At 50.5% G+C, this 24,271-nt stretch overlaps 1 protein-coding gene across 1 annotated transcript; it reads left to right on the top strand.

Moving 5' to 3' along the window:
- Window positions 1-538: 538 nt before the first annotated feature.
- LOC148145767 (glutathione S-transferase theta-1-like) lies at window positions 539-23,970 on the top strand. The gene is made up of 5 exons (XM_088000236.1): window positions 539-735; window positions 1,240-1,327; window positions 5,973-6,123; window positions 18,156-18,332; window positions 23,664-23,970. Exons 1-5 carry the CDS (start codon window positions 624-626, stop codon window positions 23,865-23,867), a joined length of 732 nt encoding a protein of 243 aa, XP_087856362.1. The 5' UTR covers window positions 539-623; the 3' UTR covers window positions 23,868-23,970.
- The last annotated feature ends 301 nt before the right edge of the window (window positions 23,971-24,271 follow it).

The following is a 24,271-nucleotide window of genomic DNA, read 5'->3' as shown; positions in this document are numbered from 1 at the left end:
GGGAAGGGTCTGGGTGGGATACTCTTCGGAGGGTGGGTGTGGACTTGTTGGGCCAAAGGGCTTGTTTCCACACTGCAGGGATTCTGTGATAACCAACGGGAACAGGGTCACTGAGGGTAGATCAATTACAATCAATGATGCACATGAGAACCGAACGAGAGGAGCTCAAATATCTCAGCACAGGGTTCGCGATCCAACATTAATAGGCTGTCTGCCTCATTCAAGGGACACACAGATAACAGTTAAAGTCAAGTTACATTGTCTAACTGAATTATAGTTACAGGAGACATCAGTTACTGTTTAATTTGAGTAATTCCTTAAGCAGAGAGCTGTCCATCTGGTTTGGAGCAGATTCCTGGCACTGGGAATTTCACTCGCAGTTCCACATGGAAACAATAAATGATCAGATGATGTGTTTTTAAGTAATGTGATTACTTTTTCTTATCCTGTGTGTGCTATTGGTTCTGGCAAGTCACAGGGAGTTTTGTTGTTTTTCACGTTGGAGCAAGTATGTACGTGCTTGTGTTTGTGGGAACTGGGGGAGGGATTGGTTTGACATCAGACAAAGACTGAGCTGCTGATTCCCTGAGTCTTGTTATTCTGCAAAGTCTGGAAGCAGCAGCATGGGTTTGGAGCTGTACTTGGATCTGCACTCACAGCCCTGCCGGGCTGTCTACATTTTCGCCAAGAAGAATAACATTGCGTTTGAGTTTAAGCAGGTCGATCTGTTTGCAGGTAGGACAGAGAGCTCACTCTGATCTCAGCTGTCTCTGCTAGATTGTAGGAAATCTGTTTTCATTCCTCTCTCCTGCCACTCTGCAGCTCTGCTAATCAGGGTGAAGGACTGTGGATGGAGTAAATCTCAAACTCAGTTCTGAACAGGAGCTGCACTGGAGCCAAAAATGTTCATTCTGGTTCTATCGGAATTGCCCAGACCTGCTGCGTTTCTCCAGCACTCTCTGCTTCTCCCCCTAATATTTCTCTCAAGTTTGCCTCCCTCTCCTTTTCTTTCCCTCTGTCACGCCTTCATCACCACCTCTCTGATCTCTCCCTGATCAGTCTCCCCCCTTCCCTCACCCTCCACCCCCTCCTCTCCCTCCCCCTCCCCCTCGCCCTCCCGCTCCCTTCCCCCCAATCCCCAATCAGGCTGTCCCATGGATAGGTGAGGTGTCACCATGGGGCATGTGAAACTGCCTGATACCATCTGCTCCAGTTTCCTGTGTCTTGTATTGTCTGCAGGTCAGCAGTACAGTGAGGACTTTGGCAAAGTGAATCCCCTCAGACTGGTGCCAGCGCTCAAGGATGGAGCTTTCACCATGGGAGAGAGGTGAGGGCATGCTTCTGTGTTCAAAACAAACACTGCTCTGTCCCTGAGACAGAGAGTGACCCTGAGACAGTGTCCCTGAGACAGAGTGTCCCTGAGACAGAGTGTCCCTGAGACAGAGTGACCCTGAGACAGAGAGTGTCCCTGAGACAGTGTCCCTGAGACAGAGTGTCCCTGAAACAGAGTGACCCTGAGACAAAGAGTGACCCTGAGACAGAGAGTGTCCCTGAGACAGAGTATCCCTGAGACAGAGTGACCCTGAGACAATGTCCCTGAGACATTGTCCCTGAGACAGAGCGACCCTGAGACAGAGAGTGTCCCTGAGACAGAGTGTCCCTGAGACAGAGTGTCCCTGAGACAGAGAGTGTCCCTGAGACATTGTCCCTGAGACAGAGCGACCCTGAGACAGAGAGTGTCCCTGAGACAGAGCGACCCTGAGACAGAGAGTGTCCCTGAGACAGAGTGACCCTGAGACAGAGACTGTCCCTGAGACAGAGAGTGTCCCTGAGACAGAGAGTGACCCTGACACACACAGTGTCCCTGAGACAGTGTGACCTTGAGACAGCATCTCTTACACACAGAGTGACCCTGAGACATTGTCCCTGAGACAGAGAGTGACCCTGACACAGAGAGTGACCCTGAGACAGAGAGGTTCCCTGAGACAGAGAGTGACCCTGAGACAGAGTGACTCTGAGACAGAGAGTGACCCTAACACACACACTGACCCTGAGACAGAGTGAACCTGAGACAGAGAGAGACCCTGAGACAGTGTGACCCTGAGACAGTGTCCCTGACACACAGAGTGACCCTGAGACAGAGTGACCCTGAGACATTGTCCCTGAGACAGAGAGTGACCCTGAGACACAGTGATCCTGAGACACAGTGACCCTGACACACAGAGTGACCCTGAGACGTTGTCCCTGAGACAGAGAGTGACCCTGACACAGAGAGTGTCCCTGACACAGAGTGACCCTGAGACATTTTCCCTGACACTCAGTGTCCCAGAGACAGTGTGTGACCCTGAGACAGAGTGACCCTGAGACAGTGTACCTGACACACAGAGTGACCCTGAGACAGTGTCCCTGAGACACAGTGCCACGTGATAGAGAGTTGAGGAATAGGGAGAGAGAACAGTTAAATGCGTGGCTACAGGGATGGTGCAGGAGGGAGGGATTCCAGTATTTGGATAACTGGGGTTCTTTCTGGGGAAGGTGGGACCTCTATAAACAGGATGGTCTACACCTGAACCTGAGGGGCACTGGTATTCTTGGCGGGAGGTTTGCTAGTGCTCTTGGGGGGGGTTTAAACTAACTCTGCAGGGGCATGGGAACCTAGACTGTAGCTTTAGGGTGCAGGACCTGGAGTGTAGGGAGGTTAGGAACATGGCATCAATCTCAAAGGAGGGTGCCTGTAAACAGGAAAGTGGCTTGAAGTGTGTATATTTCAATGCAAGAAGTATACGAAATAAGGTCGGTGAACTTGCAGCGTGGGTTGGTACCTGGGACTTCGATGTTGTGGCTATTACGGAGACATGGGTAGAACAGGGACAGGATTGGCTGTTACAGGTCCCAGAGTTTAAATGTTTTAGTAGGGTCAGAGGTGGGGGTAAAAGAGGGGGAGGTGTGGCATTGCTTGTCAAAGATAGAATTACAGCGGTGGAAAGGACGATGGATGAAGACTCGCCATCTGAGGTAGTTTGGGCTGAGGTTAGGAATAGGAAAGGTGAGGTCACCCTGTTAGGAGTTTTTTACAGGCCTCCTAATAGTCCTAGAAATGTAGAAGAAAGGATTGCGAGGATGATTCAGGAGAAGAGTGAAAGTAATAGGGTGGTTGTTATGGGGGACTTTAACTTTCCAGATATTGACTGGGAAAGCTATAGCTCTAGTTCGTTAGATGGGTCGGTGTTTGTCCAATGTGTGCAGGAGGGTTTCCTGACACAATATGTAGACAGGCCAACAAGAGGTGAGGCCATACTGGATTTGGATCTGGGTAACGAATCAGGCCAGGTGTTAGAATTAGAGGTAGGTGAGCACTTTGGGGACAGTGACCACAATTCGGTGACTTTTACTCTAGTGATGGAGAGGGATAAGTGTGCACTGCAGGGCAAGAGTTATGGCTGGGGGCAGGGAAATTATGATGCGGTGAGGCATGACTTAGGATGCGTGGCTTGGAAAAGTAAGCTTCAAGGCAACGGCGTAATTGATATGTGGAGCTTGTTCAAGGAGCAACTATTGAGTGTCCTTGATAAGTATGTACCTGTCAGGCAGGGAGGAAAGGGTCGTGTGAGGGAGCCGTGGTTTAATAAGGAATTGGAATCCCTTGTTAAATGGAAGAGGGCGGCCTATGTAAAGATGAGGCGTGAAGATTCAATTGGGGCGATTGAGAGTTATAAGGTAGCCAGGAAGGACCTGAAGAGAGAGCTAAGAGCAGCAAGGAGGGGACATGAAAGGTCCTTAGTTGGTAGGATTAGGGAAAACCCTAAGGCTTTCTATAGGTATGTCAGGAATAAAAGAATGACTAGGGTAGGAATAGGTCCAGTCAAGGATAGTAGTGGGAAGTTGCGTGTGGAGGCTGAAGAGATTGGGGAGACACTGAATGAATACTTTTCGTCAGTATTCACTCAGGAACAGGACATTGTTGCCGATGTGAATATTGAGTGACAATTAATTAGAATGGACGGCTTTGAGGTATGTAGGGAAGAGGTGTTGGAAATTCTGGAAAGGGTGAAAATAGATAAGTCCCCTGGGCCTGATGGCATTTATCCTAGGATTCTCTGGGAAGCAAGGGAGGAGATTGCAGAGCCATTGGCCTTGATTTTTATGTCCTCGTTGTCTACAGGAGTAGTGCCAGAAGACTGGAGGATAGCAAATGTGGTTCCCTTGTTCAAGAAGGGGAGTAGGGATAACCTTAGTAACTATAGGCCGGTGAGTCTCACTTCTGTTGTGGGCAAAGTCTTAGAGAGAATTGTAAGGGATAGGATTTATGAACATCTGGATAGGAATAATGTGATCAAGGATAGTCAGCATGGTTTTGTGAAGGGCAGGTCGTGCCTCACAAACCTTATTGAATTCTTTGAGAAGGTGACTAAGGAGATGGACGAGGGGAAAGCGGTAGATGTGGTGTATATGGATTTTAGTAAGGCGTTTGATAAGGTTCCCCATGGTAGACTACTGCAAAAAATACGGAGGTATGGCATTGAGGGTGAGTTGGAGGTTTGGTTAGGAGTTGGCTGGCTGGAAGAAGACAGAGGGTAGTAGTTGATGGTAAAGGCTCATCTTGGAGTGCAGTTACTAGCGGTGTTCCGCAAGGTTCTGTTTTGGGACCATTGCTGTTTGTCATTTTTATAAATGACCTGGAGGAGAGGCTAGAAGGTTGGGTGAGCAAGTTTGCGGATGATACTAAAGTCGGAGGAGTTGTTGACAGTGAGGAAGGATGTGGCAGGTTACAGCGGGATATAGATAAGCTGCAGAACTGGGCAGAAAGGTGGCAAATGGAGTTCAATGTAGCTAAGTGTGAGGTGATTCACTTTGGTAAGAGTAACAAAAAGATGGGGTACTGGGCTAATGGTCGGATACTTGGTAGTGTGGATGAGCAGAGGGATCTTGGTGTCCATGTACACAGATCTTTGAAAGTTGCCACCAGGTAAATAGTGCGGTGAAGAAGGCATATGGCATACTGGCTTTTATTAGCAGAGAAATTGAGTTCCGGAGTCCTGAGGTCATGTTGCAGTTGTATAAGACTCTGGTGCGGCCGCACCTGGAGTATTGTGTGCAGTTTTGGTCGCCATACTATAGGAAGGATGTGGAGGCACTGGAACGGGTGCAGAGGAGGTTTACCAGGATGTTGCCTGGTATGGTAGGAAGATCGTATGAGGAAAGGCTGAGGCACTTGGGGTTGTTTTCATTGGAGAAAAGGAGGTTTAGGGGTGACTTGATAGAGGTGTACAAGATGATTAGGGGTTTAGATAGGGTTGACCGTGAGAACCTTTTTCCACGTATGGAGTCAGCTATTACGAGGGGGCATAGCTTTAAATTAAGGCGGGGTAGGTATAGGACAGATGTTAGGGGTAGGTTCTTTACTCAGCGAGTCGTGAGTCCATGGAATGCCCTGCCAGTAGCAGTGGTGGACTCTCCCTCTTTATGGGCATTTAAGCGGGCATTGGATAGGCATATGGAGGATAGTGGGCTAGTGTAGGTTAGGTGGGCTTGGATCGGCGCAACATCGAGGGCCAAAGGGCCTGTACTGCGCTGTATTTTTCTATGTTCTATGTATCCCTGAGACAGAGTGACCCTGAGACAGATGTCCCAGAGACAGAGTGTGACGCTGAGACACAGAGTGACCCTGAGATAGGGAGTGACCCTGACACACAGATTGACCCTGAGACAGAGTGTGACCCTGAGACAGAGTGTGACCCTGAGACAGTGTCCCTGACACAGAATGACCCTGACACAGAATGACCCTGAGACAGTGTTCTTGATAGAGAGTGTCACTGAGACAGAGCATGTCCCTGACAGACAGTGTGTCCCTGACAGACTGAGTGACCCTGAGACAGAGTGTCCCTGACAGACAGAGTGACCCTGAGACACAAAGAGTGACCCCGAGATAGAGAGTGATAATAACGGACTGTCTCTCTGATTCTCTCCTGAAGTGTGGCGATTCTCAAATACCTGGCGTGTAAATACAAGACACCCGACCACTGGTACCCGGCTGATCTCCAGAGGCGTGCCCGAGTGGATGAGTATCTGGCTTGGCAGCACATGACCGTTCGATATCAGGGAAGCAGGATATATGTGTTCAGGGTAACATCACCAATGTCTTTTCGGGAACCCATATACTGGGGATTATCAGGGGATGTTTAATGGGGTTGATGGGGAATGTTTATTGGGGAGGACAGGGATGTTTATTGGGGATTACAGGGGGCTGGTTATTGGGGATTACAGGGGGATGTTTATTGGGGATTACAGGGGGATGTTAATGGGGTTGATGGGGAGTGTTTATTGGGGATTACACGAGGATGGTTATTGGGGATTACAGGGGGATGTTAATGGGGTTGATGGGGAATGTTTATTGGGGATTACACGAGGATGGTTATTGGGGATTATAGGGGGGTGGTTATTGGGGATTACAGAGGGGTGTTTATTGGGGATTACGGGGGATGTTTATTTGGGATTACAGGGGGATGTTTATTGGGGATTACAGGGGGATGGTTATTGGGGATTAGAGGGGGACGTTTATTGAGGATTACAGGGGCATGGTTATTGGGGATTACAGGGGGAGGGTTATTGGGGATTCCAGGGAGATGGTTATTGGGGATTCCAGGGGGATGGTTATTGTGGATCACAGGGAGATGTTTATTGTGGATCACAGGGGGATGGTTATTGGGGATTACAGGGTGATGGTTGTTGGGGATTACAGGGGGAGTATTTATTGGGGATTACAGGGGGAGTGTTTATTAGGGATTACTGGGAGATGTTTATTGTGGATTACAGGGGGATGTTTATTGGGATTACAGGGTGATGGTTATTGGGGATTTCAGGGGGATGTTTATTGGGGATTAGAGGGGGATGTTTATTGGGGATTACAGAGGGGTGTTTATTGGGGATTACAGGGGGATGTTTATTGGGGTTTACAGGAGGATGGTTATTGGGGATTACAGGGGGAAGGTTATTGGGGATTACAGGGGGAGTGTTTATTAGGCATTACAGGGGATGGTTATTGGGGATTACCGGGAGGTGTTTATTGGGAATTACAGGGGGATTTTTAATGGGGTTGAGGGGGAGTGTTTATTGGGGATGACAGAAGAGTGTTTATTGGGAATTACACGGGGATGGTTATTGGGGATTACAGGGGGATGGTTATTGGGGATTACAGGGGGTGTTTATTTGGGATTACAGGGGGATGTTTATTGGGGATTACAGGGAGAAGTTTTTTGGGGATTACAGGGCGATGGTTATTTGGGATTACAGGGAGATGTTTATTCGGGGATTACAGGGTGATGGTTATTGGGGATTACAGGGGGATGGTTATTGGGAATACAGGGGGATATTTATTGGGCATTACTGCGGGATGTTTATTGGGGATTCCAGGGGGATGTTTACTGGGGATTACAGGGGGATGTTTATTGAGGATCACAGGGAGGTTTTTATTGGGGATTACAGGGGAATGGTTAATTGGGAATTACAGGGGGATTGTTATTGGGGATTACAGGGGGATGTTTATTAGGGACTGCAGGGGGATGGTTATTGGGGATTGCAGTGGGATTCAAGGAACAGGAGAATCGACGTTTCGGGCATTCCTGAAGAAGGTCTTATGCCCGAAACGTCGATTCTCCTGTTCCTTGGATACTGCCTGACCTGCTGCGCTTTTCCAGCAACACATTTTTAGCTCTGATCTCCAGCATCTGCAGTCCTCACTTTCTCCCCGATTGCAGGGGGATGTTTATTTGGGATTGCAGGGGGAGTGTTTATTGGGGATTACATGAGGATGGTTATTGTGGATTGCAGTGGGATGGTTATTGGGGATTACAGGGGGATGGTTATTGGGGATTACAGGGGAAGGTTTTTGGGGATTACAGGGGGATGTTAATTGGGGACTGCAGGGGGATCGTTATTGGGGATTGCAGGGGGATGTTTATTTGGGATTGCAGGGGGATGTTTATTGGGGATTACAGGGGGATGGTTATTGGGTATTTCAGGGGAATGGATATTGGGGATTACAGGGGGAGTGTTTATTGGGGATTACAGGGGGATGGTTATTTGGGATTACAGCGGGATAGTTATTGGGGATTACAGGGGGGTGGTTATTGGGGATTACAGGGGAAGGTTTTTGGGGATTACAGGGGGATGTTAATTGGGGACTGCAGGGGGATCGTTATTGGGGATTGCAGGGGGATGTTTATTTGGGATTGCAGGGGGATGTTTATTGGGGATTACAGGGGGATGGTTATTGGGTATTTCAGGGGAATGGATATTGGGGATTACAGGGGGAGTGTTTATTGGGGATTACAGGGGGGTGGTTATTGGGGATTACAGGGGGATGTTTATTCGGGGATTACAGGAGGATGGTTATTGGGGATTACAGGGGGAAGGTTATTGGGGATTCCAGGGGGAGAATTTATTGGGGATTACAGGGGATGTTTATTGGGGAGTACAGGGGGATGGTTATTGGGATTACAGGGGGATGTTTATTGGGGATTACAGGTGGATGTTTATTTCGGATTACAGTAGGATGTTTATTGGGGATTACAGGGGGATGTTTATTGGGGTTTACAGGAGGATGGTTATTGGGGATTACAGGGGGAAGGTTATTGGGGATTCCAGGGGGAGAATTTATTGGGGATTACAGAGGATGTTTATTCGGGGATTACAGGAGGATGGTTATTGGGGATTACAGGAGGAAGGTTATTGGGGATTCCAGGTGGAGAATTTATTGGGAATTACTGGGGGATGTTTATTGTGGATTACAGGGGGATGTTAATTGGGATTACAGGGGGATGGTTATTGGGGATCACAGGGGGTTGGTTATTGGGGATCACAGGGGGTTGCTTATTGGGGATAACGGGGTTGTTTATTGGGGATTACAGGGGGATGTTAATTGGGATTACAGGGGGATGGATATTGGGTATTTCAGGGGAATGGATATTGGGATTACAGGGGGAGTGTTTATTGGGGATTACAGGGGATTGGTTATTTGGGATTACAGGGGGATAGTTATTGGGGATTACAGGGGGGTGGTTATTGGGGATTACAGGGGGATGTTTATTCGGGGATTACAGGAGGATGGTTATTGGGGATTACAGGGGATGTTTATTGGGGAGTACAGGGGGATGGTTATTGGGATTACAGGGGGATGTTTATTGGGGATTACAGGAGGATGGTTATTGGGGATTACAGGGGGATGGTTATTGGCGATTACAGGGGGATGTTTATTGGGGATTACAGGGGAAGGTTTTTGGGGATTACAGGGGGATGTTAATTGGGGACTGCAGGGGGATCGTTATTGGGGATTGCAGTGGGATGTTTATTTGGGATTGCAGGGGGATGGTTATTGGGGATTACAGGGGGATGTTTATTGGGGATTACAGGGGGATGGTTATTGGATATTTCACGGGAATGGATATTGGGGATTACAGGGGGAGTGTTTATTGGGGATTACAGGGGGATGGTTATTTGGGATTACAGCAGGATAGTTATTGGGGATTACAGGGGGGTGGTTATTGGGGATTACAGGGGGATGTTTTTTCGGGGATTACAGGAGGATGGTTATTGGGGATTACAGGGGGAAGGTTATTGGGGATTCCAGGGGGAGAATTTATTGGGGATTACAGGGGATGTTTATTGGGGAGTACAGGGGGATGGTTATTGGGATTACATGGGGATGTTTATTGGGGATTACAGGTGGATGTTTATTTGGGATTACAGTAGGATGTTTATTGGGGATTACAGGGGAATGTTTATTGGGGTTTACAGGAGGATGGTTATTGGGGATTACAGGGGGATGTTTATTGGGGATTACAGGGGGAGAATTTATTGGGGATTACAGGGGATGTTTATTGGGGAGTACAGGGGGATGGTTATTGGTATTACAGGGGGATGTTTATTGGGGATTACAGGTGGATGTTTATTTGGGATTACAGAGGATGTTTATTCGGGGATTACAGGAGGATGGTTATCGGGGATTACAGGAGGAAGGTTATTGGGGATTCCAGGAGGAGAATTTATTGGGAATTACTGGGGGATGTTTATTGTGGATTACAGGGGGATGTTAATTGGGATTACAGGGGGATGGTTATTGGGGATCACAGGGGCTTTGTTATTGGGGATCACGGGGGGTTGCTTATTGGGGATAACGGGGTTGTTTATTGGGGATTACAGGGGGATGTTAATTGGGATTACAGGGGGATGGTTATTGGGTATTTCAGGGGAATGGATATTGGGGATTACAGTGGGAGTGTTTATTGGGGATTACAGGGGGATGGTTATTTGGGATTACAGGGGGATAGTTATTGGGGATTACAGGGGGGTGGTTATTGGGGATTACAGGGGATGTTTATTGGGGAGTACAGGTGGATATTTATTTGGGATTACAGTAGGATGTTTATTGGGGATTACAGGGGGATGTTTATTGGGGATTACAGGGGGAAGGTTATTGGGGATTCCAGGGGGAGAATTTATTGGGGATTACAGAGGATGTTTATTCGGGGATTACAGGAGGATGGTTATTGGGGATTACAGGGGGAAGGTTATTGGGGATTCCAGGGGGAGGGGTATCGGGGATTACAGGGGGTGTTTATTGGGGAATACAGGGTGATGGTTATTGGGGATTACAGGGGGATGGTTATTGGGGATTACATGGGGATGGTGTTTGAGGATTACATGGGGATGGTGTTTGGGGATTGCAGGGGGATGGTTATTGGGGATTACAGGTGGATGGTTATTGGGGATTACATGGGGATGGTGTTTGGGGAATACAGGGGGATGGTTATTGGGGATTACATGGGGATGGTTATTGGGGATTACATGGGGATGGTGTTTGGGGATTACAGGGGGATGTTTTTTGGGGATTACAGGTGGATGGGTTTTTGGGGATTACAGGGAGATGGTTATTGGGGATTACAGAGGGATGTTTATTGGGGATTACAGGGGGATGTTTATTGAGGATTACAGGGGTATGTTTATTGGGATTGCAGGGGATGGTTAATGGGGTTTACAGAGGATGTTTATTGGGGAATACAGCGGGATGGTTATTGGGGATTGCAGGGGGATGTTTATTGTGGATTTCAGGGGGATGTTAATTGGGGATTACAGGGGATGTTTATTGGGGATTTATGAGGATTGGTTATTGGGTATTACATGGGGATAGGTATTGGCGATTACAGGGGGATGGTTATTGGGGATTACCGGGGGTGTTTATTGGGGATTACAGGGGGGTGTTTATTGGGGATTACAGGGGAATGTTTATTGGGGATTACAGGGGAATGTTTATTGGGGATTACAGGGAGTGTTTATTGGGGATGACAGGGGGATGGTTATTGGGGATTACAGGGGGTGTTTATTGGGGATGACGGGGGATGGTTATTGGGGATTACAGGGGGTGTTTATTGGGGAATACAGGGTGATGGTTATTGGGGATTACAGGGGGTGTTTGTTGGGGATTACAGGGGAATGTTTATTGGGGATTACAGGGGGTGTTTTTTGGGTATTATAGGAGAATGGTTTTTGGGGATTATGGGGATGTTTATTGGGGATTACAGGGGGATGTTTATTGGGGATTACAGGGGGATGTTTATTGGGATTACAGGGGACTATGTATTGGGGATTACAGGGGGATGTTCATCGGGGATTACAGGGGGATGTTTATTGGGATTACAGGGGACTATGTATTGGGGATTACAGGGGGATGTTTATTGGGATTACAGGGGGATGTTTATTGGGATTACAGGGGACTATGTATTTGGGATTCCAGGGGGATGTTCATCGGGGATTACAGGGGGATGTTTATTGGGGACTACAGGGGGATGGTTATTGGGGATTACAGGGGGATGTATATTGGGGATTACAGAGGTATGTTTATTGGGGATTATAAGGCGTTGTTTATTGGCGATTACAGGGGATGTTATTGGGGATTATAGGGTGATGGTTATTGGGACTACGGGGGGATGTTTAGTGGGGATTACAGGGGTATATTTATTGGGGATTACAGGGGTATGTTTATTGGGGATGACAGTGGGGTGTGTATTGGGGATTACAGGGGGATGGTTATTGGGATTACAGGGGGATGGTTATTGGGGATTAAAGTGGGATGGTTATTGGGGTTTACAAGGGGATGGTTTTGGGGATTTACAGGGATATAGTTATTGGGATTACATGGGGATGTTTATTGGGGATTACACGGGGATGGCGTTTTGGGGATTACAGGGGGATGTATATTGGGGATTACACGGGGATGATTATAGGGGATTACAGGGGCATGGTTATTGGGGATTACGGGGAGGGGTATTGGGGATTACAGGGTGATGGTTATTGGGGATTACAGGGGAATGGTTATTGGGGATTGCAGGGGGTGTTTATTTGGGATTACAGGAGGATGGTTATTGGGGAATACAGGGGGATGCTTAATGGGGATTACAGGAGGGTGTTTATTGGGGGATTACAGGGGGCAGGTTATTGCAGATAACAGGGGTAGTGTTTATTGGGGATTACGGGGGATGTTTATTGGGGATTACAGGTTGATGATTATTTGGGATTACAGGGGGATGGTTATTGGGGATTACAGGGGGATGGTTATTGCGATTTCAGGGGGATAGTTATTGGGGATTACAGGGGATGGTTTTGGCGATTACAGGGGGGAGTTTATTGGGTATTACAGGTGGATATTTATTGAGGATTATAGGGGGATATTTATTGGAGATTAGAGGGGGTGTTTATTGGGGATTATAGGGGGATGGTTATTGGGGATTAGGGGGTGTGTTTATAGGCGTTTACAGGGGAATGTTTATTGGGGATTACAGGGGGATATTTAGTGGGGATTACAGGGGGATGTTTATTGGGGATTACACGGGGATGGCTATTGGGGATTACAGGGGGACAGTTATTGGGGATTACAGGGGAATGGTTATTGGGGATTGCAGGGGGTGTTTATTTGGGATTACAGGAGGATGGTTATTGGGGAATACAGGGGGATAGTTATTGGCGATTACAGGGGGATGGTTATTGGGGATTACAGGGGGATGGTTATTGGGGATTACAGGGGGATATTTAGTGGGGATTACAGGGGGATGTTTATTGGGGATTACAGGGGGATGTTTATCGGGGATTACATGGGGATGGTGTTTGGGGATTACAGGGGGATGGTGTTTGGGGATTACAGTGGAATGTTTATTGGGGATCACAGGGGATATTTATGATTTAGTGCGGATTTCAGGGGGAAGTTTATTGGGGATTACATGGGGATGGTGTTTGGGGATTACAGGGGGATGATGTTTGGGGATTGCAGGGGGATGGTTATTGGGGATTGTGTTTGGGGATTGCAGGGGGATGGTTATTGAGGGGGATGGTTATTGAGGATTACATGGGGATTGTGTTTGGGGATTTCACGGGGATGTTTATTGGGGATTACATGGGGATGGTGTTTGGGTATTACATGGGGATGATGTTTGGGGATTGCAGGGGGATGGTTATTGGGGATTGTGTTTGGGGATTACAGGGGGGTGTTTATTGGGGATTACAGGGGGATGGTTATTGGGGATTACAGGGGGATGGTGTTTGGGGATTACAGGGGGATGTTTTTTGGGGATTACAGGTGGATGGTTTTTTGGGGATTACAGGGAGATGGTTATTGGGGACTACACGGGGATGGTGTTTTGGTGATTACAGGGGGATGTTTATTGAGGATTACACGGGGATGTTTATTGGGATTGCAGGGGGATGTTTATTGGGATTGCAGGGGGATGGTTAATGGGGATTACAGGGGATGTTTATTGGGGAATACAGCGGGATGGTTATTGGGGAATGCAGGGGGAAGGTTATTGGGGATTCCAGGGGGAGGGGTATAGGGGATTACAGGGCGATGTTTATTGTGGATTTCAGGGGGATGTTAATTGGGATTACAGTGGGATGTTTATTGGGGATTATCGGGGGATGGTTATTGAGGATTACAGGGGGATGTTTATTGGGGATTACAGGGGGATAGTTATTGGCGATTACAGGGGGATGGTTATTGGGGATTACCGGGGGTGTTTATTGGGGATTACAGGGCGGTGTTTATTGGGGATTACAGGGGAATGTTTATTGGGGATTACAGGGAGTGTTTATTGGGGATGACAGGGGAATGGTTATTGGGGATTACAGGGTGTGTTTATTGGGGATGACAGGGGGATGGTTATTGGGGATTACAGGGGGTGTTTATTGGGGAATACAGCGGGATGGTTATTGGGGATTACAGGGAGATGGTTATTGGGGATTATGGGGGTGTCTATTGGGGATTACAGGAGGATGTTTATTGGTGATTACAGGGGGATGTTTATTGGGATTACAGGGGACTATGTATTGTGGATTACAAGGGGATGTTCATTGGGGATTACAGGGGGGTGGTTATTGGGGATTACAGGGGGATGGTTATTGGGGATTACAGGGGGATGGTTATTGGGGATTACAGGGGGATGTTTATTGGGGATTACATGGATATGTTGATTGGGGATTATAAGGGGTTGTTTATTGGCGATTACAGGGGGAAATTATTGGGGATTATAGGGCGATGGTTATTGGGACTACAGGGGGATGTTTATTGGGGATGACAGTGGGGGGTGTATTGGGGATTACAGGGGGAAGTTTATGGGGATTACAGGGGGATGGTTATTGGGATTACAGGGGGATGGTTATTGGGATTACAGAGGGATGATTATTGGGGATTAAAGGGGGATGGTTATTGGGGTTTACAAGGGGATGGTTTTGGGGGATTACAGAGGTATAGTTATTGGGATTACATGGGGATGTTTATTGGAGATTACACGGGGATGGTGTTTTGGGGATTACAGGGGGATGTATATTGGGGATTACAGGGGGATGATTATTGGGGATTGCAGGGGCGTGGTTATTGGGGATTACAGGGAGAGGGTTATTGGGGATTACAGGATGATGGTTATTGGGGATTACAGGGGAATGGTTATTAGGGATTGCAGGGAGTGTTTAGTTGGGATTACAGGTGGATGGTTATTGGGGAATACAGGGGGATGGTTAATGGGGATTACAGGAGGGTGTTTATTGGGGGATTACAGGGGGCAGGTTATTGCGGATAACAGGGGTAGTGTTTATTGGGGATTATGGGGGATGGTTATTGGGGATTACAGGTCGATGGTTATTTGGGATTACAGGGGGATGGTTATTGGGGATTACAAGGGGATGGTTATTGGGGATTACAAGGGGATGGTTATTGCGATTTCAGGGGGATAGTAATTGGGGATTTCAGGGGGATAGTTATTGGGGATTACAGGGGGATGGATTTTGGTGATTATAGGGGGGTGTTTAGTGGGTATTACAGGTGGATATTTATTGGGGATTACAGGGGGATATTTATTGGAGATTAGAGGGGGTGTTTATTGGGGATTATAGAGGGATGGTTATTGGGGATTACGGGGTGTGTTTATTGGGGATTACAGGGGGATCATTATTGGGGATTACAGATGGTGTTTATTGGGGATTTCAGTGGGATGGTTATTGGGTATTATAGGGGGTTGGTTATTGGGGATTACAGTTGAATGTTTATTGGGGATTACAAGGGGATATTTAGTGGGGATTACAGCGGGATGTTTATTGGGGATTACAAGGGGATATTTAGTGGGGATTACAGGGGAATGTTTGTTGGGGATTACAGGGGGATGTTTAGTGAGGATTACGGGGGATGTTTACTGGGGATTACAGGGGGTGTTTATTGGGGATGACAGGGGGATGTTTATTGGGGATTACAGGGGGATGGTTATTGGGGATTACAGGGGGATGGTGTTTGGGGATTACAGGGGGATGGTTATTGGGGATTACATGGGGATGGTGTTTGGGGATTACAGGGGAATGTTTATTGGGGATCACGGGGATATTTGGTGGGGATTACAGGGGAATGTTTATTGGGGATAACAGGGGGATATTTATTATTTAGTGCGGATTTCAGGGGGATGTTCATTGCGGATTGCAGGGGGATGGTTATTGGGGATTACATGGGGATGTTTTTTGGGGATTACAGGTGGATGGTTTTTTGGGGATTACAGGGAGATGGTTATTGGTGAGTACATGGGCATGTTTATTGGCGATTACACGGGGATGGTGTTTTGGGGATTACAGGGGGATGTATATTGGGGATTACAGGGGAATGATTATTGGGGATTACAGGGGCCTGGTTATTGGCGATTACAGGGGGAGGGGTATTGGAGATTACAGGATGATGGTTATTGGGGATTACAGGGGAATGGTTATTGGGGATTGCAGGGGGTGTTTATTGGGGATTACAGGGGAATGGTTATTGAGGATTACAGGGGGATGGTTATTGAGGATTACATGGGGATGTTTATTGGGGATTACAGGGGGGTGTTTATTGGGGATTACAGGGGGATGGTGTTTGAGGATTACATGGGGATGTTTATTGGGGATTACAGGGGGGTGTTTATTGGGGATTACAGGGGCCTGGTTATTGGCGATTACAGGGGGAGGGGTATTGGAGATTACAGGATGATGGTTATTGGGGATTACAGGGGAATGGTTATTGGGGATTGCAGGGGGTGTTTATTTGGGATTACAGGAGGATGGTTATTGGGGAATACAGGGGGATGGTTAATGGGGATTACAGGAGAGTGTTTATTGGGGGATTACAGGGGGCAGGTTATTGTGGATAACAGGGGTAGTGTTTATTGGGGATTATGGGGGATGGTTATTGGGGATTACAGGTCGATGGCTATTTGGGATTACAGGGGGATGGTTATTGCGATTTCAGGGGGATAGTTATTGGGGATTACAGGGGGATGGTTTTTCGCGATTACAGGGGGGGTGTTTATTGGGTATTACAGGTGGATATTTATTGGGGATTACAGGGGGATATTTATTGGAGATTAGAGGCGGTGTTTATTGGGGATTACAGTGGGATGGTTATTGGGTATTACAGGGGGATATGTAGTGGGGATTACAGCGGGATGTTTATTGTGGATTACAGGGGGATATTTAGTGGGGATTACAGCGGGATGTTTATTGGGGATTACAAGGGGATATTTAGTGGGGATTACAGGGGAATGTTTATTGGGGATTACATGGGGATGGTGTTTGGGGATTACAGGGAGATGGTTATTGGGGATTACAGGGGGATGGTGTTTGGGGATTACAGGGAGATGGTTATTGGGGATTACAGGGGGATGGTGTTTGGGGATTACATGGGGATGTTTATTGGGGATTACAGGGGGGTGTTTATTGGGGATTACAGGGGGATGGTGTTTGAGGATTACATGGGGATGTTTATTGGGGATTACAGGGGGGTGTTTATTGGGGATTACAGGGGGATGGTTATTGAGGATTACAGGGGGATGGTGTTTGAGGATTACATGGGGATGTTTATTGGGGATTACAGGGGGGTGTTTATTGGGGATTACAGGGGGATGGTGTTTGGGGATTACAGGGGGATGTTTTTTGGGGATTACAGGGGGATGTTTTTTGGGGATTACAGGTGGATGGTTTTTTGGGGATTACAGGGAGATGGTTATTGGGGATTACATGGGGATGGTTATTGGGGATTACAGGGGGATGGTTATTGGGGATTACAGGGGGATGATGTTTGGGGATTATAGGGGGATGGTTATTGGGGATTATAGGGGGATGGTTATTGGGGATTACAGGGGGATTGTGTTTGGGGATTACAGGGGGATGGTGTTTGGGGATTACAGGGGGGTGTTCTTTGGGGATTACAGGGGGGTGTTTTTTGGTGACAATGCTTGCCTTTTATTTAGTTCATCGCTCAAACAGGCAACTTGAATTTGGGGTGGAAGAAATAAACTGGCTTCTTGCACAGTGGCATTTGCGCAGCGAAAACGTCCAGAGGGACAGGGGGAAACTTTTGATTTACAAAACCCTTATAGAACTCTGTAATTCAAAATAGCGCTACCGGTTTGTCAAATGGAGGGTTATATTTCGTATTTACATTCTCAAGGAGCCTGGCAACATGTAAGTGAGTTTGAAACTTCCCCGAACACGACTGTAGTGTTTGAGTTCAGCCCCTGCTCTGCCCATGATCCTCAGGGCAGTGGTTGACATCCTGTGAGTGAACTTGTCCTGGTGACCTCTCCTCATGTGTTTTCCCCCAGGGCTTGTTGCCGGTTTTAACTGGGCAGCCAGTGCCCAAGGACAGAATGGACGAGGCCGTACAGGATCTGCAAACAGCCATCCAGATCTTTGAGGACACCTTCCTGCAAGACAGACCGTACATCGCAGGACAGGAAGTATCCCTGGCTGACCTGGTCGCTCTCGTCGCTCTGATGCAGGTGAGAGAATCGGAACTGGGTTCGATCACATTTCCAACTGATCAGGTGATTCCTCCGACAGACCAATTCAATTGGATCGATGCAGATCGTTTTCCAAGAAATGGAATTATAAACATGTCCCACACATCATTCCCCTCCTTCCTCATTGGTTTCAGCTGTCATTGAACATAGTGGGGAGATAATGGCACGATCACTGGCCTGTTAATCCAGAGACCCAAGTGATGTTCCGGGGACCTCGGTTCAAATCCCACTGTGGCACATGGTGGAATTTGAAGTCAAACCTGGAATTAAGACTTTATCAATGATCGTGATTGGATGGCCAGGAAAAACCCATCTGGGTTTCCTATTGGGCCACACCGGTGGCTCAGTGGTTAGGATTTCTGAAGAAGGGCTTATGCCCGAAATGTCGATTCTCCTGTTCCTTGGATGCTGCCTGACCTGCTGCGCTTTTCCAGCAACACATTTTCAGCTCACAGCACCAAGGTCCCAGGTTTGATTCCAGCCTCGGGCGACTGTCTGTGTGGAGTTTGCACATTCTCCCCGTGTCTGCGAGGGTTTCCTCCGGGTCTCCTGTTTCCTCCCACAGGCCAAAGATGTACGGGTTGGGTGAATGGGCCATGCTAAATTGCCCGTAGTGTTGGTGCATTAGTCAGAGGGTAATGGGACTGGGTGGGTTACTCGTCGGAGGGTCGGTGTGGACTAGTTGGGCTGAAGGGTCTGTTTCCACACTGTAGGGAATCTAATCATATTCCGTTGGTAGTAAGAGTTAGACATGTGTGTGCTCAGTGATTGTTCACTCCCCCTTTGACCTGGAAGTCCCAAAGCACAGATCTCCTATTCCCCCCTCCCCCTGGTCCTGGTCTCTGACTGCTCTCCAAAATGACCTCCCACCGGCCTTGCCTTTTCCCATTCCCTGCACAGTCCACTCGCTGTTTTACAGGATCCTTTCTGTTTGGTTGGTAAGTTGCTTTATATCACAGCACCAGAGGAACACTCCTGTCTCTCGATTCTCACACTCCCTTACACTCTCGGTCTGACAATCCCACCATCACCAACAAACACAGCCCCTCACCCACAAGGAATGGTTATGTTGTCCCGGTCACCTTTAGAATGAGGATTCAGGTTTGTTGGCACGGAGCCTGAGGTACAGGGATATGGAGTACACTGAAAGATTTACAATCTCACCATTCCCTGTGCCCCTTCAGGGAAAAATGTACCTCGGTACAAAACCAAAGGTATGGAGTCGATAAACAAGGAAATAAAGTTACAGGGTCAACCCGACAGTCCCTTCCTCAGAGCGAAGCCAAGCCGAGCACATACTCCCCACGAGGGGTTCAGGGTCCTTCAGCCTCAACAACCTGCTCCCACCCCTCACCTTCCATCCACAGGGCACTGAGCTCACTCCCTCCCTCTCTCCCACACTCCCTCGCTCCCTCCCTCTCCCTCTCCCTCTCCCCCTCACTCCCTCCCTCTCTCCCTCGCTCACTCCCTCTCCCTCTCCCCCTCTCCCTCTCCCCCTCACCCTCTCCCTCTCTCCCTCACTCTCTCCCTCCCTCCCTCGCTCCCTCCCTCTCCCTCTCCCTCTCCCCCTCACTCCCTCCCTCTCTCCCTCGCTCTCTCCCTCTCTCCCTCCCTCCCTCCCTCTCTCCCTCACCCTCTCCCTCTCTCCCTCGCTCTCTCCCTCTCCCCCTCACTCTCTCCCCCTCACCCTCTCCCTCTCTTCCTCGCTCTCTCCCTCTTCCCCTCTCCCTCACGCTCTCCCTCTCTCCCTCGCGCTCTCCCTCTCCCCCTCTCCCCCTCCCCCTCTCCCCCTCTCCCTCTCTCCCTCCCTCTCTCCCTCCCTCTCTCCCTCTCCCCCTCACTCTCTCCCTCTCTCTCCCTCTCTCCTTCTCTCCCTCTCTCCCTCGCTCTCTCCCTCTCCCCCTCGCTCTTCCCCTCTCTCCCTCTCCTTCTCCCTCTCTTCCTCGCTCTCTCCCTCTCCTCCTCTCCCCCTCTCCCTCTCCCCCTCCCCCTCCCCCTCTCTCTCTCCCCCTCGCTCTCCCTCTCTTTCTCCCTCTCTCCTCGCTCTCCCCCTCTCTCCCTCACTCTCTCCCTCTCTCCCTTGCTCTCCCCCTCTCCCCCTTGCTCTCTCCCCCTCCCCCTCGCACTCTTCCTCTCCCCGTCGCGCTCTCCCTCTCCCCCTCGCTCTCTTCCTCTCCTTCTCTCCCACTCCCTCTAACCCTCTCCCTCTCTCCCTCGCTCTCCCCCTCTCTCCCTCGCTCTCCCTCTCTCTCCCCCTCTCCCCCTCGCTCTCCCCTCTCTCCCTCGCTCGCCTCATCTCCCCCTCACTCTCTCCCTCTCACTCTGTCCCTCTCTCCCTCGCTCTCCCCCTCTCTCCCTCACTCTCTCCCTCTCTCCCTCGCTCTCCCCCGTCCCTCTCTCCTTCGCTCTCTCCTTCTCACCCTGGCTCTCACCCTCTCGCCCTCCCTCTCCCCATCTCCCCCTCTCCCTCACTCCCTCTCCCCCTCTTCCTCTCTCCCTTGCTCTCTCCCCCTCTCCCTCTCCCTCTCCCTCCCTCTCTCGCTCGCCCCCTCGCTCTCTCCCTCTCTCTCCCTCTCTCCCTCTCCCTCTCTCCCTCTCCCTCCCCCTCTCCCTCTCTCCCTCCCTCTCTCCCTCACTCTCTCCCTCCCTCGCTCTCTCCCTCTCCCCCTCACTCTCTCCCCCTCACCCTCTCCCTCTCTCCCTCGCTCTCTCCCTCTCCATCTCCCCCTCACCTTCTCCCCCTCACCTTCTCCCCCTCACCCTCTCCCTCTCTCCCTCGCTCTCTCCCTCTTCCCCTCTCCCTCTCCCTCACGCTCTCCCTCTCTCCCTCGCGCTCTCCCTCTCCCCCTCTCTCCCTCGTGCTCTCCCTCTCCCCCTCTCCCCCTCCCCCTCTCCCCCTCTCCCTCTCTCCCTCTCCCTCTCTCCCTCCCTCTCCCTCCCTCTCTCCCTCTCTCTCTCCCTCGCTCTCTCCCTCTCCCCCTCTCCCCCTCGCTCTTCCCCTCTCTCCCTCTCCTCCTCGCTCTCTCCCTCTCCTCCTCTCCCCCTCTCCCTCTCCCCCTCTCCCTCTCCCCCTCCCCCTCTCCCCCTCCCCCTCTCTCTCTCCCCCTTGCTCTCTCCCCCTCCCCGTCGCGCTCTCCCTCTCCCCCTCGCTCTCTTCCTCTCCTTCTCTCCCACTCTCTCTCACCCTCTCCCTCTCTCCCTCGCTCTCCCTCTCTCTCCCCCTCTCCCCCTCGCTCTCCCCTCTCTCCCTCGCTCGCCTCATCTCCCCCTCACTCTCTCCCTCTCTCCCTCACTCTCTCCCTCTCACCCTGTCCCTCTCTCCCTCGCTCTCCCCCTCTCTCCCTCGCTCTCTCCCTCGCTCTCTCCTTCGCTCTCTCCCTCTCCCTCGCTCTCCCCCTCGCTCTCCCCTCTCTCCCTCGCTCTCCCCCTGTCCCTCTCTCCCTCGCTCTCTCCCGCTCACCCTCGCTCTCACCCTCTCTCCCTCCCTCTCCCCATCTCCCCCTCTCCCTCACTCCCTCTCCCCCTCTTCCTCTCTCCCTCGCTGTCTCCCCCTCTCCCTCTCCCTCTCCCCCCCCCTCTCCCTCTCTCCCTCCCCCCCCCTCTCCCTCTCCCTCCCTCTCTCCCTCTCCCCCTCGCCCTGTCCCTCTCTCTCCCTCTCCCTCTCTCCCTCTCCCTCTCTCCCTCTCCCCCGCGCCCTCTCCCTCCCTCTCTCCCTCCCTCTCTCCCTCTCCCTCTCTCCCTCTCCCTCTCTCCCTCCCCCTCTCCCTCTCTCCCTCTCCCTCTCTCCCTCTCCCCCTCGCCCTCTCCCTCCCTCTCCCTCTCCCTCTCTCCCTCCCCCTCTCCCTCTCCCTCTCCCCTCGCTCTGTCTCTGTCTCCCCCCATGCTGCCCCCAGTGCTGTCTCCCTCCACCTTGCCCCAGCCGTTATGGGCACCGTGAAGTGCCCGGTCTCTCTACAGGAGGGAAGTACGTGACAGATCGACAAACAAAACCAGGAGTGAAGTAAATAAAGTGGAAGTGAAGGGGGCAGACGGTCACAGGGTGGTCCTTGGGCAACCATTCCTGGGGGGGGGAGGGGGGTGTGTAGGTCACTGAGCCCTTTCCAAATAAGGGTTTGAGGTGCCCCTCCGTCTGGTAAACAACTCGATGTTTCCAATTGCCCTGGGGATAGCATTCAGGCCGTTCCATTTAATGTCAATGTGAGTGTACATTGTCTAGTCTGCAGCTGCTGGGTCAGTTGGACACTGTGTGTGTGTGGAGCTGGGGCCTGTCTGAATTCTGCACCACCTTTATTTCAGTCTCTCAGCAAAGTCATATTGGACCAAAGTTAAACATCACACAACACCAGGGTGTGGTCCAACAGGTTTATTTGGAAATACTAACTTTCGGAGCAAGTGCTACCAATTAAACCGGTTGTGCCAAGGGACAGTGGGTGGGTGAGAAATCAGACACCAGCAAGATCTCACTCTCACCCACTCACTTCCTTGTCTCTTACTCTCTCACCACCCCCCCCCCCTCTCTCTCTCTCACTCTCTCTCTCTCACACCCTCCCTCCCTCTCTCTCTCTCTCTCACTCTCACCCACTCACTTCCTTGTCTCTTACTCTCTCACCACCCCCCCCTCTCTCTCACTCTCTCTCTCTCACCACCACCGCCCCCCCTCTCACACACACACTCTCTCCCTCTCTCTCACCCTCCCTCCCTCTCTCTCTCTCTCTCTCTATCTCACCCTCCCTCCCCCTCTCTCTCCCTTTCTCCCCCTCCTCTCTCCCTCCCTCTCTCTCTCCCTCTCTTTCTCTCATTCTCTTCCTCTTTCTATCTCCCTCCCTCCCTCTCTCTCCCGCCCTTCCTTCTCCTCTCCTTTCCTCTCTCTCTCACTCTCTCTCTCACACACCCTCCTTCCCTCTCTTCCTCTCCCTCTCTCCCTTCCTTTCACACCCTCCCTCTGCCTCTCCCTCTCTCTCTCTCCCTCTCTCACTCTCTCACTCCCCTCCCTCTCTCTCACAACCTCCCTCTCCCTCTCTCACCCCCCCTCCCTCTCCCTCTCCCTCTCTCTCCCTCCCTCCCTCCCTCTCTCTCTCTCCCTCTCTCCCTCTCTCTCTCTCCCTCTCTCCCTCTCTCTCTCCCCCTCCCTCCCTCTCTCCCTCCCTCTCCCTCCCTCCCTCCCTCTCTCTCTCTCCCTCCCTCCCTCCCTCTCCCCCCCTCTCTCCCTCTCTCCCTCCCTCTCCCCCCCCCCCCCCCTCTCTCCCTCTCCCTCCCTCCCTCCCTCCCTCTCTCTCTCCCTGTTTTATTACCTTCCCCTTCTCCCTGCAGCCTGTGGGAACAGGCCTCGACCCCCTGGAAGGTCGCCCCAAGCTGATGGAATGGCGTGAGCGAGTCAAGCGTGACGTGGGCAAGGAGCTGTTCGATGAGGCCCACGAGAAGCTGATGAAGGAGAAGGAATCGTTAAAACATCTCGCCCCAAAATCTCCTCTGATGCAGCAGCTTGCAAAAAAACTGCAGAAAGTCTACAAATGAAGGGCTGGGCTCGTGAGACCTGGTGCTGGAGCTGCCTGTTAATGTCTACCTTGACATGGTCACCTTCACCATCTCCTACCTTCAAATAAACCACCAGAAACGATGGGAAGCTTCCCTCTCGTGGTTTGCTGATTTCTCTGCCCTTTATTTTGACTATTTTGCCTTTCTCTGGGGTCATGGGTCCCGCTGCCATGGTGGGGTTTGAACTGAAACATTTGCCAGTCGGTGGGGTGGGGGGGCCTGGGGTGAGGGGTTTTGTGGAACAGGTGATACCAGCCATCCTCACCCTTGACACCACCATCTCCTCAACCCACAAGGGATCGGGACTGGTTTAGGTTGGGATGGGCATGGGCGAGTTGGGCCGAAGGGTCTGTTTCCATGCTCTAGGACTTTAATGACTGGAA

This window comes from Chiloscyllium plagiosum, unplaced genomic scaffold (genome assembly GCF_037043375.1).
Source record: "Chiloscyllium plagiosum isolate Xiang-an unplaced genomic scaffold, Cpla_swu_hap1 HiC_scaffold_24, whole genome shotgun sequence".
In the NCBI taxonomy this organism is placed as follows: domain Eukaryota; kingdom Metazoa; phylum Chordata; class Chondrichthyes; order Orectolobiformes; family Hemiscylliidae; genus Chiloscyllium; species Chiloscyllium plagiosum.
This window is presented reverse-complemented; position numbering and strand designations above follow the sequence as displayed.